General features: G+C 36.4%; 1 protein-coding gene across 1 annotated transcript; it reads left to right on the forward strand.

The window, feature by feature from the left end:
- Window positions 1–286: 286 nt before the first annotated feature.
- MEIOC (meiosis specific with coiled-coil domain) lies at window positions 287–19,050 on the forward strand (the record flags this gene model as incomplete). Its single annotated transcript, XM_081271344.1, has 8 exons — window positions 287–352; window positions 943–1,077; window positions 6,075–6,232; window positions 9,274–9,378; window positions 12,222–14,097; window positions 15,121–15,255; window positions 17,744–17,924; window positions 18,821–19,050. 8 exons carry the CDS (start codon window positions 287–289, stop codon window positions 19,048–19,050), a joined length of 2,886 nt encoding a protein of 961 aa, XP_081127470.1.
- Between the last annotated feature and the right edge of the window lie 851 nt (window positions 19,051–19,901).

Here is a 19,901-nt window from a genome sequence, read left to right on the forward strand (position 1 = left end):
GCAGCGGGCCAATGAGGGGTGCAGGGCGAGAAGTGAGCCTCACAGGAGGGGGCGGGGCGCGGCCGGCCGGTGCGGGGTCGCGTGCCGGGTCGCGAGCCGGGGCAGGCAATGTAACGGCCTCTTCCCCGCCCCACCCTCCCGGCTCCGGCCCCCCCCACAGACCGGCTCCAGGCAGCGCCCCGGGCGGCAGCGGTGGGGTGCAGGCTGAGGGAGCCGGGCCTCGACGCCCTCCCTCACCCCGTACCCCAGGAGCCGTACCTAGTCCAGGAGGGGCTGGGGGGTCCCCATGGAGGTGAGAGACGGAGACACCTGCCCTCCCCCTCACCCCCAAGGCCTGAGGGAGGGATTTGAGGTGGTGACGGGCCGGGCTCCCAGGGATGTGGGGGCGGCCAGGCTTGGAGGATGGCGACGGCAGGAGAAGCTGACGGGCTGGCGCGTCCCCAAGTGTGGTTCTTTAAGGAGGCAGGGACCACCGGGAGAGGGTGGGTCGCTTGTGAGGAGCACCTACGGGGCGCCGGGTCTGTGCCGGCGAGCGGGCGGGGGGGGGGGGGGGGGGTCCCGGCGACAGGGTTGGCCGCGGCGAGGAGTCCCTGCGCGGGCTGAGTGGACTGGCAGACTGGGTCCGGGGTCGCTACGATGCCCTGGCGGGGCCCTGGTGGTGACCTAGCGCTGACGCCTTGAACCCGTCGGGTGGCACAGACGCTGGGGCAGGCTGGCGTCGTGGGCCTGTGAGGGTTGTCGGTGCGGCGCAGCGGGACTGGCACACGCGGGGCGGGAGGGTGAGGGGGAATCCCGGGGACAGAGCTGGGGCACCGAATTGGTGTTCCTTGAGAGCGTTTGGAATTGAGTTAGTTGAAGAATCCAGATGGAACAGTCATCTGGCCGTTTAGGCCTGGCTTTGCGCTGCGTGATGACTTTCTCCCATGTCCTTGTTTTCTGCAGCCTAAAGTAGCGTTCCGTGGAGGTGCGAATCGCTGCTGGAACCTCACTGTCGACACCAGCAGCAGATTATCTGATGTATTCAACAGCGTGATGTTGACTGGCTCCACTTCCTTCTATGATTGCTACAAATCGCAGGTCCATTAATAACCCCAACCCTTGGTTAGACAATTCATTCTAAATCAAATTCATGCACCCAGGATGATTCATGGGTGTTTAAATGGCTCCACAGTTAGGACCAGAAAGCCGGTTACAACATTTTAAATATGCAAGAATACATACTTAGGTGTCTATTTTTTATTTTTATTTTTTAAGCAGGGATTGAACCCAAGGGCATTTTGCCACAGAGACACATCCTAGCCAGTTTTATTTTTTCTTGCTAAATTGCTTAGGGCCTCTGAGCTGGCTTTGATTTTGCGATCTCCTGCCTCAGCCTCCTAAGCTGTTGGGGTTTCAGGCAGGCACCACCGTGCCCAGTTCCTACTTAACTTTGAAAATAAGGTCAGGAATAAGATTTTTTATTGACTCTTGTTTCCATCTTGTCTTCAGTATAACATGACATCAGAAATGAGTTCATACTTACTAAGACCAAAGTATACATTTTTAATTTCAAAGAATTTATTGCAGGGCTAGGGTTGTGGCTCAGTGATAGAATGCTCGCCTAGCACACGTCAAGCATTGGGTTCGAGCCTCAGCCCCATATAAAAATGAAATAAAGATATTGTGTGTCCACCAACAATAAAAATAATGTATTGCAAATATATTTCTCATTTCAAACATAGTTTTAATCATTTAAAGGTGAATTTTTCTTTATTCTTTGGTTTTGACAGTGTCCTTAGTTAAATGCTATGACATTTATTTTTGTTAATGTATTAAATAAGGCTTAATATAAGTCATGTTCATTTGAAATTATTTAACTGGGACATCAATGTTGGTATTGTTATACTTTGAATTATAACAATATATCAAAATTATTTAACCCACATTACAACCTTATATAGTATTATGCCCACTGTACAGATTGAGAAACTGAGGCACAGAGACTTTTGTCCTAAATGACAAACCCCAAGTGGAACCTAGCTCCAACTTCTGCTGCTCTCTGTAAAGTTTACAATTCTATTAAATTTTACTAGGATTTAATTTCAATGAACTATTTGAAGTATATCAGTGATATAAAGTGATACATTTTACAGTTATCCTAATATGTCCACCCCAAATATTTACATATTTTCAGTAAATATTTTAACTGAAAAGGATTCAGATATTTCAAATAGAATTATGTTTAAATCCACATTATCTTATTTGCTTGTTTTATCCAAGAATACAAAAATTAAATATTCTTTTAAAAGGATTTAACTTTTCTTTTTTTTTTTTAAATATTTTTTAGTTTTCGGCAGACACACAATATCTTTGTATGTGGTGCTGAGGATTGAACCCGGGCCGCACACATGCCAGGCGAGCGCTCTACTGCTTGAGCCACATCCCCAGCCCCAAGGATTTAACTTTTCTAACTTTCAGAACTTATATACTCCTCTCCCCTCCCCCATTTTTTGGAGGTGTTGGGCTCCAACCCAGAGCCTTGTGTGTGTTAAGCACACGCTTTACCACTGAACCAAATCCCCAGCCCCAGAATGTTTAACAATATAAAATGTACTTGAAGGAATACTTACAAAATATATTTAATTCCATACAGCTAAAATATGTTAAGGAATTAACTCAAGGCCAATCAGAAGATAAGTACACATAAGTGTAGCTATCATTATTATTGTTATCATTGCCATATTTATAAGCCCACTTTAACAAAACTTCATTTCTGCTAATATATATATATATATATACATATATATATATATATATATATAAATAAAATAAAGAGTGTTTGGAAATATATATATATATATATATATATATATATATATATATATATATATATATATTTTGGAAATACATATATTTCCAAACACTTTTTATCTTATTTGCTATTACACAAACTGAAGATGCTCCATTTGTTTAAACAACTATTCATATTTACTTGTTTGTCTTTTTTTTGTTCATTCATTCATTCATTTGCAGAACTGCAGATTGAACCCAGGGGAGCACTCTACCACTTCTTGGCCCTCCCCGCTTTTTTTTGATGCAGGTTCTTGCTCACTTGGTGAGACTCGCCTCTTACTTTTGGTACTCCTGCCTCAGCATCACTAGGGATTACAAGTGTGCACCTGTACCTGACCCATTTTTAAGTTAAAAAACATTTTTTTAAAAGATGTATGTAAGAAGAACCCAAGGCCTTGCTCATGCTAGGCTAAGCAAGCACTCTACCAGGGAGCTACTTCCCTAACACTTAAGTAACTGTTTCAAAATGATAAGCAAGTATTTATGTCACTTTTGACAAATAACCACTAAAAAAGATTCCAAGTAGGCCTATGATAAAGAGATAAAGGAGTTTAGTTGTAGATGGACACAATATCTTTAGTTTTATTTATTTATTTATTTTTAATATTTATTTCTTAGTTGTAGTTGGACATGGTACCTTTTTTAAAAAATATTTTTTAGTTGTAGTTGGACACAATACCTTTATTTCACTTATTTATTTTTAATGTGGTGCTGAGGATCGAACCCAGGGTCTCGAATGTGCAAGGCAATTGCTTTACCACTGAGCCACAACCCCAGCCCCACAATACCTTTTTTTTTTTTTTAAAGAGAGAGAATTTTAATATATATATATATATATATTTTTTTTTTAGTTTTCGGCAGACACAACATCTTTGTATGTGGTGCTGAGGATCGAACCCAGGCTGCACACGTGCCAGGCGAGCGTGCTATGCTTGAGCCACATCCCCAGCCCCCGACAATACCTTTTGTATTTTATTTATTTATTTTTTATGTGGTGCTGACAACCAAACCCAGGTCCTTGCACAGGCTATAGGTGAGCACTCTACTACTGTGCCACAACCCCAGCCCCGCAAAATTTAAAATACCTTGATTAATAAATGTGTCTTTTCTCCTTGTATAAATTTTGATTAGACTAAAAACAACTTAAAATATTTTTAACCACATGCAGTGGTATGTTCTTGTAATCCCAGCTATTCAAGAGGTAGAGAAGGAGGCTCACATGAGCCCTGGAGTTCAAGGCCGACCTGGACAACACCTCTTAGAAAAAATAAAGTAACATATAGTGGCTGGGAACTCAGTGGCAAAGTGTGTACAAAGGCCTCACCTTCAGTCCCTAGTACCCAAAACACCCCTGCATCACATCAACACATTTTTAGCCAGAATTATATTACTTCTGAATAAGAAAATACTGTTTCCATCTTGTTTATGTCAGGATGTAGATATTACATCTCAAGTTTTACTATTCCCTTGTTTAAGGAGTTAAAAATTATAAATCTGGGGCCAGGTTGTGGCTCAGTAGTAAAGTACTTGCCTAGAATGCGTGAGGCACTGGGTTAGATCCCTGGCACCACATAAAAATAAACAAGTATTGTGTCAATCTACAACTAAAAAAAAATATTTAAAAAAATTGTGAATCTGTTCTTTCAGACTTTTTTTTTTTCCTCCTTTCCTTTTTTTGCAGCACTGGGGATTAAACCCAATACCTTGCCCATGCTAGGTAGGTAGGCAAGTGCTGTACACTGGGCTGCATCCCCAGTCTACTTTCAGTTTTTTCCTCCCCTGTACTAGGGATTGAACCACTGAGCCATATCCCCAGACCTTTTTAATTTTTTTATTATTTTTTTTTTTCTTTTTGGGATAGGGTCTAAGTTTTAGGGCCTCAGTAAGTTGCTGAGGCTGGCCTCAAACTTAAGATCCTTTCGCCTCAGCCTCTTAAATCATTGAGTTTATAGGCATGTGCCACTGTGCCTGCCCAGCCAAACTTTTGTAATGAAGCAGGTTTTTTTTGCTTGTTGCCTGTTAAATTCATTGAATTTTAAATTATTTTCACAGCACTTAATACCTTTTGGAAGGAGGCAGAATTTTAAATAATTTATTAGACTTTTAAAATCCAAACTTTTTATCTTCTTACTCAGTTGACTGGAAAAAGAAAAATGAGTTTGTAGAGAATTTTTCTTCTAATTGAGCATTAAAATTTCTGTAGAAATCATGACATTTTATTTACGACTTCATTTTTACAATATCTCTTGGATATAAAAAGTAAGCCAAAAAGTAAAGATAGCTATATAAAAGATCCTTGACTGAAAGTAAGAAGAATTAGAGTTTTGGTTTATTTTTATCCTATATTGGTTGAATAACTTGTTGCCATAGTTTCCTTGTTTTTGAAATAGAAATAATACTAATGTCACAAGGTTGACTAAATATAATAGTGTATGTATAATTTCTTTGAAACTCAAAAAATTCTCTATAAATGTACATCTTTCACAGATTGGAAGCATTGAGATAAAATTTGTATGGTTTATTTAAAATAATATGGTATCATCTACAGATCTGACCAGTACACATTTCTATAAAGTTTTATTGCAACTATATATTTGCTAATATATAGTCTGTGCTAGAATAACGAAGTTAATGAATTTCAACTGAAATCTTACCAGCAAATCCAGAATTATTACTCTTTTGGCCTTTTACAGAAAAAGTTCACCAATGTCTGGTATAAAGTAAGGTTAAGGGCTGGGATTGTGGCTCAGCGCAGGTGGGACCCAGGTTCGATCCTCAGCACCACATAAAAAAATAAATAAATAAAGGCATTGTATTGTGTCCATCTACACCTAAAAAATATTTTAAAAAATACTTTTAAAGTAAGGTTAAGTAGCTAGGTCTAGATTTGAAAGTAATTCTCCAGACTCTTAACCTGTGTTATTCTAAATTCTTCTATAATAAACAATGTTGGGGCTTTTTCTTTCTTTCTTTCCTTTTTTTTTTTTTGGTTATTGTTGTAGTACTTGGGATTAGGGATTAAACCCATAGTCTCATATATGCTAGGCAAATGCTGTACTACTGAGCACATTCCCAGTCCTTTTAGTGTTTTTTTTGAAACGGGGTCTTGCTAAATTGCCCAGGCCAATCTCCAACTTGCAATCATCCTGCCTCATCCCAGGTAGCTGAGAATGCACCATCATACAAGGCTATAAACAAAGTTTTGATGTGTCTAATATACAAACTTTTCTTTAAAATTTCAGAATGAAGACAATATAGACCTAAGGCAGACCTACACTCCACTTTCTTCATCCACAGAATATGCAAGTTCTATAGATTCTTCACTTTTCTATGCACCATGGTCTACTTATGGAGATGATATTAAACAATCTTCTAATTCCCAGATCAATGTAAAGAACAGGTAAATTAATAAGTTAGATTTCTCAAGCTAAATGTGTTGTTTCTTTTTATTACACAGGAACAAAGGTGTAATTAGCTTTCTGTTCCATACATAATAAGCATTTTAATGTTGAGACATTATACTTTTATGTTTATCAAACTTTTAGGAAAGTCTAAAATTAGCCTTGTATTTATTTATGTTTTAGTTTATCACTTGTAAAGTTTATTAGAGAGAATCTTTAGTAAATAAATTTTAAACTCCTTTTTCTAAAGATGAGTTAAGCCAAATTCAGCAATGGCAAGATGCTAAGCAACTCGTGAGACCCTGACTCTAAATAAAATACAAAATAGGGCTGGGGATATGGCTCAGTGGTTGAGTGCCCCTGAGTTCAATCCCCAGTACCAAAAAAAAAATAAAGAGTTAAAAGTTTTAGATTTTTGTTATTCACTTCTACATTTTCAGTAATTTTTTTCCTTCACTAATGTACAACAAACAGGGTTTTACCAAACAAAATTTTAAGATTGTTTTTTGATTATATTCTATAAATAATAAGGAACTAAGAGCTCTATGTGACAGAGTCTTCTACTGGGGATACTAGAATTAACATGGCAAGTATTTTACCTGAGTTTATAATATTACAATCATAATGATAATGACGTGACATACTAGTCACTGCTAGTATAGTGAGGGTTAAAAAAAGAGGGTGGATGGGAGCCTGTTGAAAAGAGAAATTTAAGGGAATGACATTCAACTTTATTTAATTATAAGGCAGCTGTTATAATTTAACAAATAAGAGTTACTTTTGAATCTTATTAATTAAAAAATGTTAAAATTTAAAATTTATGATAAATTCTCTGATGATTTTATTAGAAAGCATATATAATAATTAATTCTCCATATGTATACAGATATATAATATATACTTTTTTTTTTTTTTTTTTTTTTTTGGTACTGAGGCTTTAACCCAGGGATACTTTACCGCTGAACCACATCCCCTGTCCTTTTTATTTTTATCTATTTAAATTTTTTTGTTCTTGCCAATGAATTTTTTAAAATATTTTAATATTTATTTTTTAGTTTTCGGCAGACACAACATCTTTGTTTGTATGTGGTGCTGAGGATAGAACCCGGGCCGCATGCATGCCAGGCGAGCATGCTACCGCTTGAGCCACATCCCCAGCCCAGCCAATGAATTTTTTACTTTGGGGCTGGGGATGTGGCTCAAGCGGTAGCGCGCTCGCCTGGCATGCGTGCGGCCTGGGTTGGATCCTCAGCACCACATACCAACAAAGATGTTGTGTCTGCCGAGAACAAAAAATAAATATTAAAAATTCCCTCTCTCTCTCTCTCTCTCTCTCTCTCTCTCTCCTCTCTCACTCTCTCTTAAAAAAAATGAATTTTTTACTTTGTTTATTTTTATGTGGTGTTGAGGATCTAACCCAGGGCCTCACACATGCCAGGCAAGAGTTCTACCATTGAGCCACAACCCCAGTGCCCCTTTTTATTTTTTATTTTGAGACAGGGTCTCACTAAATTGCTTAGGGTCTCTTATAATCGTTCTGCCTCATTCTCCCAAGTTGCTGAGATTACAAGTGTGCATCAACAATGCCCAGCTCCAAAAATATTTTTGCTTAGGGCTTTGCTAAATTGCTGAGGCTGGCCTCGAACTTGTAATACTTCTGCCTCATCTCCCAAGTTGCTGGGATTACAGGTATGCATCACAATACCCAGCTCCAAAAATATTTTTAGGTTGATACATGCTATTGAGGAATTCAAACTTTACAGAAATATATATCAGGAAAAGTGAAAGTTCACCTTAATCCTATCCTCACCCCAATAACACTTTTTTAACAGTTTGATACGTATAGCATTGAATATTTTCCTAGATATGTCCTAATACATTATTATTCAAAAAAGCTTTTATGTTGAATTTTTGTGAAATAACAGTTTATTAGGAAAAAAAGTATTAGACTTGATGGCAGACAGTTTGTTTAGCAAGTGTATAGTTTGGCAAGTAATAGAGCCTTGCAAAAATCAGGTTTCTTAATATCTTCTAATGATCATCCATTCAAACAGTAATAATTGAATGATTACTAATGCCTACATTTTTTATTTTTAAAAATTTTTTTGTAGTTGTAGATGGACAGAATGCCTTTATTATTATTTTTTTAAATGTGGTGCTGAGGATCAAACCCAGTGCCTCACACGTTAGACAAGCACTCTGCCACTGACCTACAGCCCCAGCCCTATTACCTACCCTTCTGATGTTATGAAGATCAATTAAATATTTGAGTGTTAGGCAAAAATAAGGTGTTTTTATTTCTAAAATATCCCAATACTTTGAAATGTTGGAAATAAATCACAAAAAGCAAGAAGTAACATTTTAAAACAAAGTATTATTTCAAGGAAAGAATTATCCAAAAACCATAAGAAGTTAAATATACCAGTTTTCTATGACCTTATGGTTTTTATATTTTGAATTAGAATATTGATTACTGGTGGGATTTCAAGGGACATAGGACTCCAACTACTTTGGCAAAGATTTAAGGATAATCCTAAAATCTGTTATACATAAGGGTCAGCTGCAAAATCACCCTGGAATCTAGGATGATCATATCACATCTCACTTTTTTGTCCAATATAAAGAATCACAAAAATAGAGCAGCAGGTTAATATGATTTTTCAAATCACAAACTAAGAAACTAAGCAAATGTTGACGGAATGATGTATAAGAGGACTAGACATGCTTTCAGGAGCAGCTGTGGTACTATGTCTACAATACTATAAGTCAGAGAATTGTATGTTTATGGAGAAATAAGAGGTAAGCATACATTGTGAACTAGATGTAGAATTTGAAATGAAGGAGAAATATTTATGTAGGATAGACACCATGCCAAAGTAGAATATATTCTTGAGCTCTGTTCCCCCCTTATTTGAAATAATGATATAGAGTCAGACCAAATATCTTATAAAAATTATGATAGAATATGTCTGGAAGGAGAAATCAACATGCTGTATTTTAACATGAATAAAATAGTTTACATATGATTATTTATTTTTAGGATTCAAACTGAAAGAAATGACTATGGCAGTGAAACAGACTTATATGGACTTGTGTCTAACATTTTGGAAGAACAAGATAAGTCACAGCCATATTTTGCTGAAGGGTTAGTATGTTATATACCTTTGTATTGTACAATAATTTTTAAATTCACATATACTAGGTTACTCTATTATTAACTTTAATATTTATTTAATAATCCTCTGACTGTAGACTTCTTTTTTAAAAATATTTTTTAATTTGTATATGGACACAGTGCCTTTATTTATTCATTTTTATGTGGTGCTGAGATTGAACCCAGTGCCTCACACATGCTAGACAAGCCCTCTACCACTGAGCTATAACTCCAGCCCCTGACTGTAGACTTCTTAATTCAAATATTTGTTTCTAGAAGGCTTGATTTTGCTAAAATACTTGCCATACAATTGAAAATTCAGTCTTAGGTTCAATTTGCTTAAGAACTTTCACTTGAAAAAATTATTCTTATATAATTCAGAGCTATTTCCCTTGAATTCATGAGCAAAAGTTTGGCTTAAAGAATATAAATTCCATGGGGCTGGGGATGTGGCTCAAGTGGTAGCGCGCTCGCCTGGCATGCGTGCGGCCCGGGTTCGATCCTCAGCACCACATACAAACAAAGATGTTGTGTCCGCTGAGAACTAAAAAATAAAAATTAAAATTCTCTCTCTCTCTCTCTCTCTCTCTCTCTCTCTCTCTCTCTCTCTCTCTCTCTAAAAAAAAAAGAATATAAATTCCAGCTGGGTATAGTGGTACACACCTGTAATCCCAGTGGGCTTGGGAGGCTGAGGCAGAAGAATCACAAGTTCAAGTCCAGTCTCAGCAATTTAGCAAGGCCCTAAGCAACTTAGTGAGACCTTGTCTCAAAATAACAAATTAAGGGCTGGAGTTGTAGCTAGGACGTAGAGTGCTTGCATAGCATGTGTGAGGCCCTGGGTTCGATTCTCAGCACCACATATAAATAAATTAAATAAAGGTCTATTGACAATTAAAAAAATATTAAAAGAAAAAAATTTTAAAAACAAAATAACAAAAAGGCTAGGGATGTGGCTCAGTGGTTAAACAAGTGCCCCTCAATCTCAACCCTAGTACCAAAAAAAGACGTGTGTGTGTATGTGTACTGTAAAGACATACTAAGATTAAAATGTATACAGTCACATGTTGCTTATGTGTGTGTGTGTATAATATATGTATATATCACAAAGAATAAAACTCATTACTCATTGAAGAAATACATGAGTTTTATTCATGTGGTAGAAGCCTTTTAAGTATGTTATAATTGTTTTATTTGAGTGTGGAAGCCATATTGTCCAATTTATTCATAAATAGGGAAATATCCTTCACATATGTAATCAACTAAAAAAATTTTTTTTCTGTGGTGCTGGGGATTGAACCCAGGACCTTGTGCATGCAAGGTCAACTAAATTTTTTTTTAGTTGGACACAATATCTTTATTTATTTTTATGTGGTGCTGAGGGTCGAACCCAGTGCATCATGCGTGCTAGGCAAGCACTCTTACCACTGAGCTACAATCCCAGCCCAACTAAATTGTTTTAATTTCAAAAATAATTACAGCAAAACACATCTGTTTTCATTACAAAATACTAGATTACCATAGATAAATAGTTCATCTAAGACATTGAAGTTGCCAGCAGTAGGCCTCTTGGGAAATTACAGTGAAGACATACTAAGATTAAAATGAGGGGCTGGGGATATAGCTCAGTTGGTAGAGTGCTTACCTCGCATGCACAAGGCCCTGGGTTCAATCCCCAGCACCAAAAAAAAAAAAAAAAGGTTAAAATGTGCTGAGCATGGTGGCGCACAACTGTAATCCCAGTGACTTGGGAGGCTGAGATAGGAGAATCGAGAGTTCAAAGCCAACCTCAGGAAAAGTGAGGTGCTATGCAACTCAGTGAGACCCTATCTCTAAATAAAATACAAAATAGGGGTGGAGCGGTGGCTTAGGAGTTGAGTGCCCCCCTGAGTTCAATCCCTGGTACCAAAAAAAAAAAAAAAAAAAAAAAAGATTAAAATGCATCCGAGCAGCTCAGGAGGCTGAAGCAGGAGGATTGCAAGTTTGAAGCCTGCCTCAGCAACTTAGTGAAGCATTTAGTAACTCAGCAAAACCCTGTCTCTAAATAAAATATAAAAAAAGGGCTGGGGATGTGGCTCAGTGGTTGAGCATCCCTGGGTTCAATCCTCAGTACCAAAACAACAACAACAACAACAAAAGATTAAAATGCATACAGTCACGTGTTGCTTAAGGATGAGGACAGGTTCTGAGAAATATGTTGCTATATCACCTTCGTGTAAATAATCATAGAGTGTGCCTACACACCCTCTAGATGGTATAGGTTACTCACTCAACATGGCCTATGCAATCAATAGACATTGTAACCACAAGATATAGAGGCTGCTTGTGGTATAACACTCTAAATAACAATAAAAGACAATAAAAGGCATAGAAGAATGAACACACAAACCAGTCAAAGACACCATCACTGTCTAGTTTTATAATGTGCATGATAAATGCACTGTGCTTTTATGTGACTGGTGGTGGTACAGTTGGTTTGTTTATAGCAATGCCACAAATATGTGAGTAATGTCTTGTGCTATGGGGATGTTATAATGGTTCTGACATGTCACTAAGCAGTAGGAACTTTTTAGCTCTATTATAATCTTAATCTCTGACATATGTGGTCTGTCGTTGATATAACTTTATTTGGAGCATGAATATTTATAGAGCATATAGCGTATTTCACATGTTAATTATTTGGAGTTAATGGCAGCTTTTAAGGCAGGGTTGGAAAATATTTGAAAATGGTGAGGGTAGGGGGAAGATAAATGTTTATGAGAGTTTTTCCTGCCTTTTTCCCTGAGAAAATAGTCTTTAAAACTTAAGTTGTAATTAAATATATTTACTTGTTCTAGGACCTGCTCGACCAACTTAAAGTCAGTTTGGCCAATGAACACAAGCAGATTTGTAGATCACCATGATCTCTTGACAGAAACCAAAAGGCCAATAGATACAGCTATCTCTCAGCAAGCCTTTTATAGTGGTGAATCTGTGTCAGCAGTGGAAAAGCAATACTTGCATAATAGTAATCTCACACCACAACAAAAAATAGATGAACTTTATCATGGATTTACTGGATTAGACCTTGAAGAACAATGGATATACCCCTCAAGAAGTGATCATTCTAACTGTTACAATATTCAGACAAATGATACAGCTAAGGCAACATTCCAAGAATATCCATTTATCAAAAACTGTTTTACACCACAAACTGGTCTGTCTGATATCATGAAAGAATCAGGAATTGATACTTACCCTTATGGAAGAGAGAAAATATGTGCTAAAGGTCTTGAAGCACCATTACAACAAAAAAGAGCAGAGATATTTCTTTCCCAATTTAATAGATACAATGAAAATGCAGATTATTGTAGATACCCAGAATATGCTCATCCTAACAAGGCTAAGCTTAGTAAATGTTCAAATTTTAGTGTCCAGGATGGTAAAAAATTAGCCAATGGCACACCGGAAACACCAACTGTAGAAGCAGATGCCTATACAAAGTTATTTCAGGTTAAACCAGCAAATCAGAAAAAAATGGAGGAGACAATGCCTGACCAGCAGAATTTCACATTTCCAAAAACCACACCACATTTAACTGAAAAACAGTTTGCAAAGGAAGCAGCAGCATTCACAGCTGATTTTGGCTTAAAATCAGAGTATGGACTAAAACCTCACACAGCTTGTCCAGCTAATAATGATTTTGCTAATGTCACAGAAAAGCAACAATTTGCTAAGCCTGATCCCCCAAATTCTGAGTATTTTAAATCAGTGAATTTATTATCAAACTCAGCAACATCTTCAGGAGGTATCAATTTAAACAGACCAACTTGGATGAATATTCAAACAAAAAATAACACTCCTGTTCCTTATAGAAATCAAGGTAACTTGATGAAATTAAATAGTCATTTAAGTGCAGCTTCAAAAGGTTCTAACCATTCTTCAGATTTCCCCCAGCTATCATCCACAAATTTAACCCCAAATAGCAATTTATTTCAGAAGTATTGCCAAGAAAACCCTTCAGCATTTTCTAGTTTTGATTTCAGTTACAATGGTGCAGAAAGAATTCAATCTGTCAATCACATGGAAGGACTGACAAAGACTGGAGAAGAAAATCTCTTTGAATCGGTTACAGATAAAAAAATAAAGCAGCCAAATGGATTTTGTGATAATTATTCAGCTCAGCAGTATGGGATCATTGAAAATGTAAACAAACATAATTTTCAAGCCAAGCCCCAGAGTGGACATTATGATCCTGAGGAAGGTCCAAAGCATTTAGATGGCTTATCTCAAAACACATATCAAGATCTATTGGAGTCACAGGGTCATTTTAATAGCCACCGACAAGGAAGTGGAGACAGCAATATTAATAGCCGTGTGAATCGCACACAGGCATCATGCTTTTCTAATAATTATATGATGGGAGATTTAAGGCATAATCAGGGTTTTCAACAACTTGGTTCAAATGGGTTTCCCCTAAGATCCACCCACCCATTTGGCCATTCAGTTGTTCCACTGTTGGATTCCTATGATTTGTTTTCTTATGATGACTTAAGCCATTTATACCCTTATTTTAATGATATGATGTATGGTGATAATTCCTTTTCTGGTTTCGTGCCAACTTTTGGATTTCAAAGACCAATTAAAACTCGAAGTGGACCAGCCAGTGAACTTCATATTCGTCTAGAAGAGTGCTATGAACAATGGAGAGCATTAGAAAAGGAGAGAAAAAAGGTAACAGAGTTATCCATTTAGGAGTAATTTAGTATATTTCCTCTGCCAATTTTTACTTTACCTTGGTGTAGTTCAAAAATATTTGCCTTGCCAGGTGTGATGGCACATGTTTATAATCGCAGTGACTCTGAAGGTTGAGACAGGAGGATCTCAATGAGGCCAGTCTCAGCAACTTGGTGAGAACCAGTTTCAAAATAAAAAAGGGCTGGGGATATGGCTCAGTAGTTAAAGTACCTGGGTTCATTTTCCAGTAACAAGAAAAAAGTACTTACCTTTTTTTTTTTAAGCTGAATTCTTCTATAATGTACAGTATTTAGGTTCACAACTATAAAGAATTATCTAGGTTATTTAAAGACTAAAGGTTGAGTTTTAAAAATAACTGTTATCCATATTCTAATTTTAAAAATTTGTCTCTGGGGGCTGGGGTTGTGGCTCAGTGGTAGAGTGCTTGCCTGGAATGTGTGAAGCACGGGTTCATCCTCAGCACCACATAAAAATAAATAAAATAAAGGTATTGTGTCCATCGAAAACTAAAAAGTACATTTGTAAAAAAAATTGTCTCTGAAGTATATTTGTTTCTCTTATTGGGTTAAGTTTCTTTGAATTCTATTTCTTTTTTTTTTTTGTACCGGGGTTGAATCCATGGGTGCTTTACTATTGAGCCATATCCCCAGCCCTTTTTGTTTTTTTATTTAGGGCCTCACTAAGTTGCTGAGGCTGGTTTTGAACTTGTGACCCTTGTGCTTCAGCCTTCCAAATTGCTGGGATTATGGACGTGTACTACCACGCCTGTATGAATTCTATCAATATTAAATTGTTGGAGTATTCAATTATTTTATATGTATTGGAACAGAAAGATACTGTCGTACTGTGGTTTATATTTACTGCCTTTTAATACCAAATCAGATTTTTATTTAAAGGAGTAATTTTCCATTTATTTCTTAGGACTATGAAAAATATTATTCACAGTTGAATTATATTTAGGAAATTCAGCATCTAATGATTATATACATTTTTTTACAGACTGAATTAGCTCTTGCCAAGAATTATCCAGGGAAAAAAGTATCCAGTACTAACAATACTCCAATTCCAAGGCTGACCTCCAACCCATCTAGAGTTGATCGCTTAATTGTGGATGAACTTCGAGAACAAGCCAGAGTAAGCTATAAAAACTTACAATAGTGGAGTTTTAAATTGCTTGTTAAAATTTTAAAACTTTTCAGCACGTAAAGTTCTGAAGGATTTTTTTTTTTTAGAATTTAATTTTTGTTGTTTATTTATTTATTTATTTTAGTGTGGTACTGAGGATCAAACCCAGGGCCTCACCCATCCTAGGCAAGCACTCTACCACTGAACTACAACCCCAGCCCCTGAAGCATTTTAAATTAATAATAGTATGTTAACTCTGAAATATTCTTTTCTGTTTGGTTCTAGAAAGAACTCTGATTAATATTCAGGAAAAGGAAAATTTTAAAGTAATTTGTGTAATTTAATTGGTTCCTCTTCAAACTCACTTTTTTCCTTATTTTGGCAATGAAACTAACTCTCACAGAATTTTTATTTTTTATTTTTCCAAGGTACCAGGGACTGAACTCAGAGACACTCGACCACTGAGCTACATCCCCAGCCCTTCTTATTTTCCATTTTGAGGCAGGGTCTCACTAAATTTTCCAAGCTGGCCTTGAATTTATGATCATCCTGCCTCAGCTTCCAGAGATGCTGGGATTATAGGCTTGTGCCCCCATAACTAGCAGAAAGTATGTTTTTAAAAGTAAAATCCAGCTTGGTATGGTGGCACATGCCTGTAATCCCAGCATCTTGGAAAACTGAGGCAGGAGGATTAAAGGTTTGTAGGATAGCCTTATTAGCAACTTATGGAGGCCCTAAGCAACTTAGCAAGACTCTATCTCAAAATGAAAAATAAAAAGGGCTGGGGATATAGCATAGTAGTTCAATTCCTGGTATCACAAAAATAAAAAAATTAAATATATATGTACATATATATTTGTTTTCTAATTTAGTGATGATAATAAGAGGGAATTGCCATATTTGATTTTCATTTTCAATTTTTAATTTTTATTCCATTTTCTTTTTTTTTTTTTTTTAAAGAGAGAGTGGGAGAGAAAGAGAGAGAGAGAGAGAGAGAGAGAGAGAGAGAATTTTTAATATTTATTTATTTTTTCTTAGTTCTCGGCGGACACAACATCTTTGTTGGTATGTGGTGCTGAGGATCGAACCCGGGCCGCACGCACGCCAGGCGAGCGCGCTACCACTTGAGCCACATCCCCAGCCCTATTCCATTTTCTTAATCCTGCATTCTTGAGTTATTCAACACACATTAACTGTATCCATTAAGGGGCAGGGGTTGTGGCTCAGTGGTGGAGTGCTTGCTTAGTATGTGTGGGGCACTGGGTTCAACCCTTGGCATCACTAACAAATAAAATACAGGTATTGTGTCCATCTATAACTTAAAAATTTTTTTAAAGTATATCCATCAATGTATTAAATACTGATAAGCTAGATAAGTAGGTATAGATAATTTTACAAAATACCTTTGTTTTGGAAGAGTACTGTCACTTCAAACAAATATAAAGAATCCTGGGCTGGGGTTGTGCAGAGTGCTTGCTTAGCACACATGAGGCACTAGGTTTGATCCTCAGTACCACAAAAAAAATAAATAAAATATATTGTGTCCATCTACAAATAAAAAAATACTAAATATTAAAAAAAGAATCCTGATGTTAAGTCACATTGTAATTTAATGAGCAATGTTCCTATTATTTTTAATTTCAGAATTTTCTAAGCAACTTAGAGTAGCTATCCTTTTTTCCTTTTTCCACCTTGCTCTTTTTAAAAATAAAATTTGACAAAAGGTACGAGAAGGGAAAAACATGCCATAACTATAACTGAATAAATACCTTTTTAGGGATTAGGAAAATAAATGTAATAAAGTCTGTTATTATTGAGTATCCATTTCTTTCTTTTACCATGAATTCTTATTTAGAAATACATAATTAGTAATTCCCTGGAGTTTGCTTTGTTTTTTGGTACTCCCTTTGTATTTTTTGCTACCCACTTTTAATTCAAATTCTTTTCCTTTACATAATACCCTCTAACAATGCTATTAGTGTTCTTATTTGCAGGCTGTTATCTTATATGCCAAAAACAGTATCAGATTTTATATTTGCATTCTTAATGATGTGGACATTTTTTAATATTTGACTCTTAGTAATCAACTTCGAAAGTTTTTAGAATTAACATATACAACTAAGTATAACTTTTCCATTTTTTGTTTCTCCCATCATGGTCCTAGGATACAGTAAACATTCATTTATTTATTGAATGACTTTTTTTGCTCTTACCTCTATTATGCTTCACTGAAGTTTTTTTTTTTTTTTTTTGGGGGGGGGGGTAACCAGGGATTGAACTCAGGGGTCACTCAACCACTGAGCCACATCCCCAGCTCTATTTTATATTTTATTTAGAGACAGGGTCTCACTGAGTTGCTTAGTGCCTTGCTGTTGCTGAGGCTGGCTTTGAACTCGTGATTCTCGTGTCTCAGCCTCCCGATGAAGATTTGTTTTTATTTAAGTTGGTCAGGTCAAGTGGTTACATGCCTTATCAAAATTTAAAATGTTTCCCTCAGGTTGTGACTTTACTAGGCAAAATGGAACGTCTTCGAAGCTCTCCCCTTCATGCCAATATCTCTACTGCTCTTGATAGACACTTGGAATCCATTCACATTGTACAGTCACGTAGAAAGGATGAAATTGTTAATGCTTCAAATCGGCAAAGGCAAGGAGTGCCTAGATGCCAAGATGAAAGAGGTACAAATATTAATGCAGATTCTTTTTACAAGGCTATGTGATAATTTCAATGTTAATAAAACCAGATTCTGGGATTAAAAGGTTGGATTTCTAAAATTAACACTTATCTAAAGAACAAATTAGGGCTGGGCTCAATGGCACACATTTGTTATTCCAGCTACTTGGAAGGCTAAGACAGGAGGATTGCAAGTTCAAGACCAGACTCAGCAATTTTGTGAAACCTTATCTCAAAAAAAGGAATGAAAAGGGCCAAGGATGTAATTCAGCCCCTGGGTTCCATTACTGAAAGAAAAGGGGAATGATAAATGACCTCCACACTTATTTATTCCAAAAGTAGTTTCTTCTAGTATAATTTTACCCATTGAATTGTAATACCTGTCTTCAGATAATCTGTTTTACCCAGAGCATAGTCATTGTAGCACAAGCCAGAAAGAAATTTAATAATACTTTTTAATATTTTAAAAACGGAGTGCTTTAGTTAGCACAATTAATAGCCATCCTTCTTTTTATAAAAGTAATGCTTGAAGCCTGGCATAGTGGCACATACCTGTAATCCCAGGGACCTGGGAGGCTAAGGCAGGAGAATGGTAGGCTCAAGACCAGTCTCAGCAATTTAGTAAGGCCCTGAGCAACTTAGTGAGACCCTGTCCTCCAAAAATAACTCCGGCAAGGAGCCTGGGGCCCCGCCATAGCAGAGAGGTGACGTCACCGGAGTTCAGCCAAGGGAATTCCTTCCCAGCGGAATCCAAAAATAAAAAGGGCTGGGGATGTAGCTCAGTGGTAGAGTGCCCCTGGATTCAATTTCCAGTACCGTTAAAAAAAAAAAAAAAAAAAAAAAAAAGAGTTAAGGGATATTTAAATGCTATCTAATATGAAATGACTCTTTTCTTTTACAGATGTTTTTGCCCTTGCTTCAGCAATTAAAGAGATGTGTGTGGCTACTCGGAAAGCACGCACTACTCTATGGTGCGCACTGCAGATGACCTTGCCAAAAACAGCAAGTACGGCTGGTCAAGCAGATGTGGAAAAGGCTTTCCAAGATATAGTAAACTGTGAAGAAAAAGTTCATGAAAGCATAAATAGTAGCAATCCAATGAACCAGAGAGGTGAAACAAACAAACATTAAGGAAATGCCAGCAGAAGGAAGAATTAAAAAGCTGATAAGTAAATGTATCAAGACATGCTAAAATTTTTAATGAACTTGTCAAACTTTCAGTACGTTAATTTTCTTTCAGATTTAAAGTTAATACCTTAATGAAGTCTAACTTCTATTTAAAAAACTACTTGGAATGAATGAGAATACAGTTTAAGGAAAATTCAAAGGTAAAGTTGACTACTCTAGGAGTTCTGAGCAGTCAAAGATAACAAGTTTATTTAAGTAAATTATTTCCTAACAGCTAAAGTATTGCTTAATCCCATTCTGCAGTGCAGTAAATGCAAATATGAAATTCTTCTAGGAGATAAGTTTCATTTAGTTCTGCCTTAGTTAGTATAATTCCAAATAATGAATCTTTAAATGACTGTAACCCAATTAAGGATACAGTCTAGTAACCAAGACAAGTTTTGATTGTGATATAAAAGTGTTTTCCTTACAAAACTGGATAATACCTAGGAAACAAAGGAAAACAGGGACAAACCCAATATTCATGTAAATTTAAAATAACTACCATATTTATAAATTTGAAATCTTAGTGTCTATATGGAGGGAAATGCATCTGAGATTCTCCTAAATTAGTGATAAAAGTGCCAGTGTAAAAACCATGCAAGTTACTGAATATAAAACCTGTTCAAATCATTTGTGTATATTCTTTAAAATTTAATTTTACTATCAATTATTAAATATTTCCAATTTTAAAGTATTTAAATTGAATCAAAACAAAACATTTCCTTTATCTGGATCTTTTAGACTTGATGCACAGTAACTAAAATAATGACTATTGTTTTAATACCCTTAGTTTGCTGTCTTTTATGAGGGTA

This window comes from Spermophilus citellus (genome assembly GCF_964194105.1).
Source record: "Spermophilus citellus genome assembly, chromosome: 17".
Taxonomy (NCBI): Eukaryota; Metazoa; Chordata; class Mammalia; order Rodentia; family Sciuridae; genus Spermophilus; species Spermophilus citellus.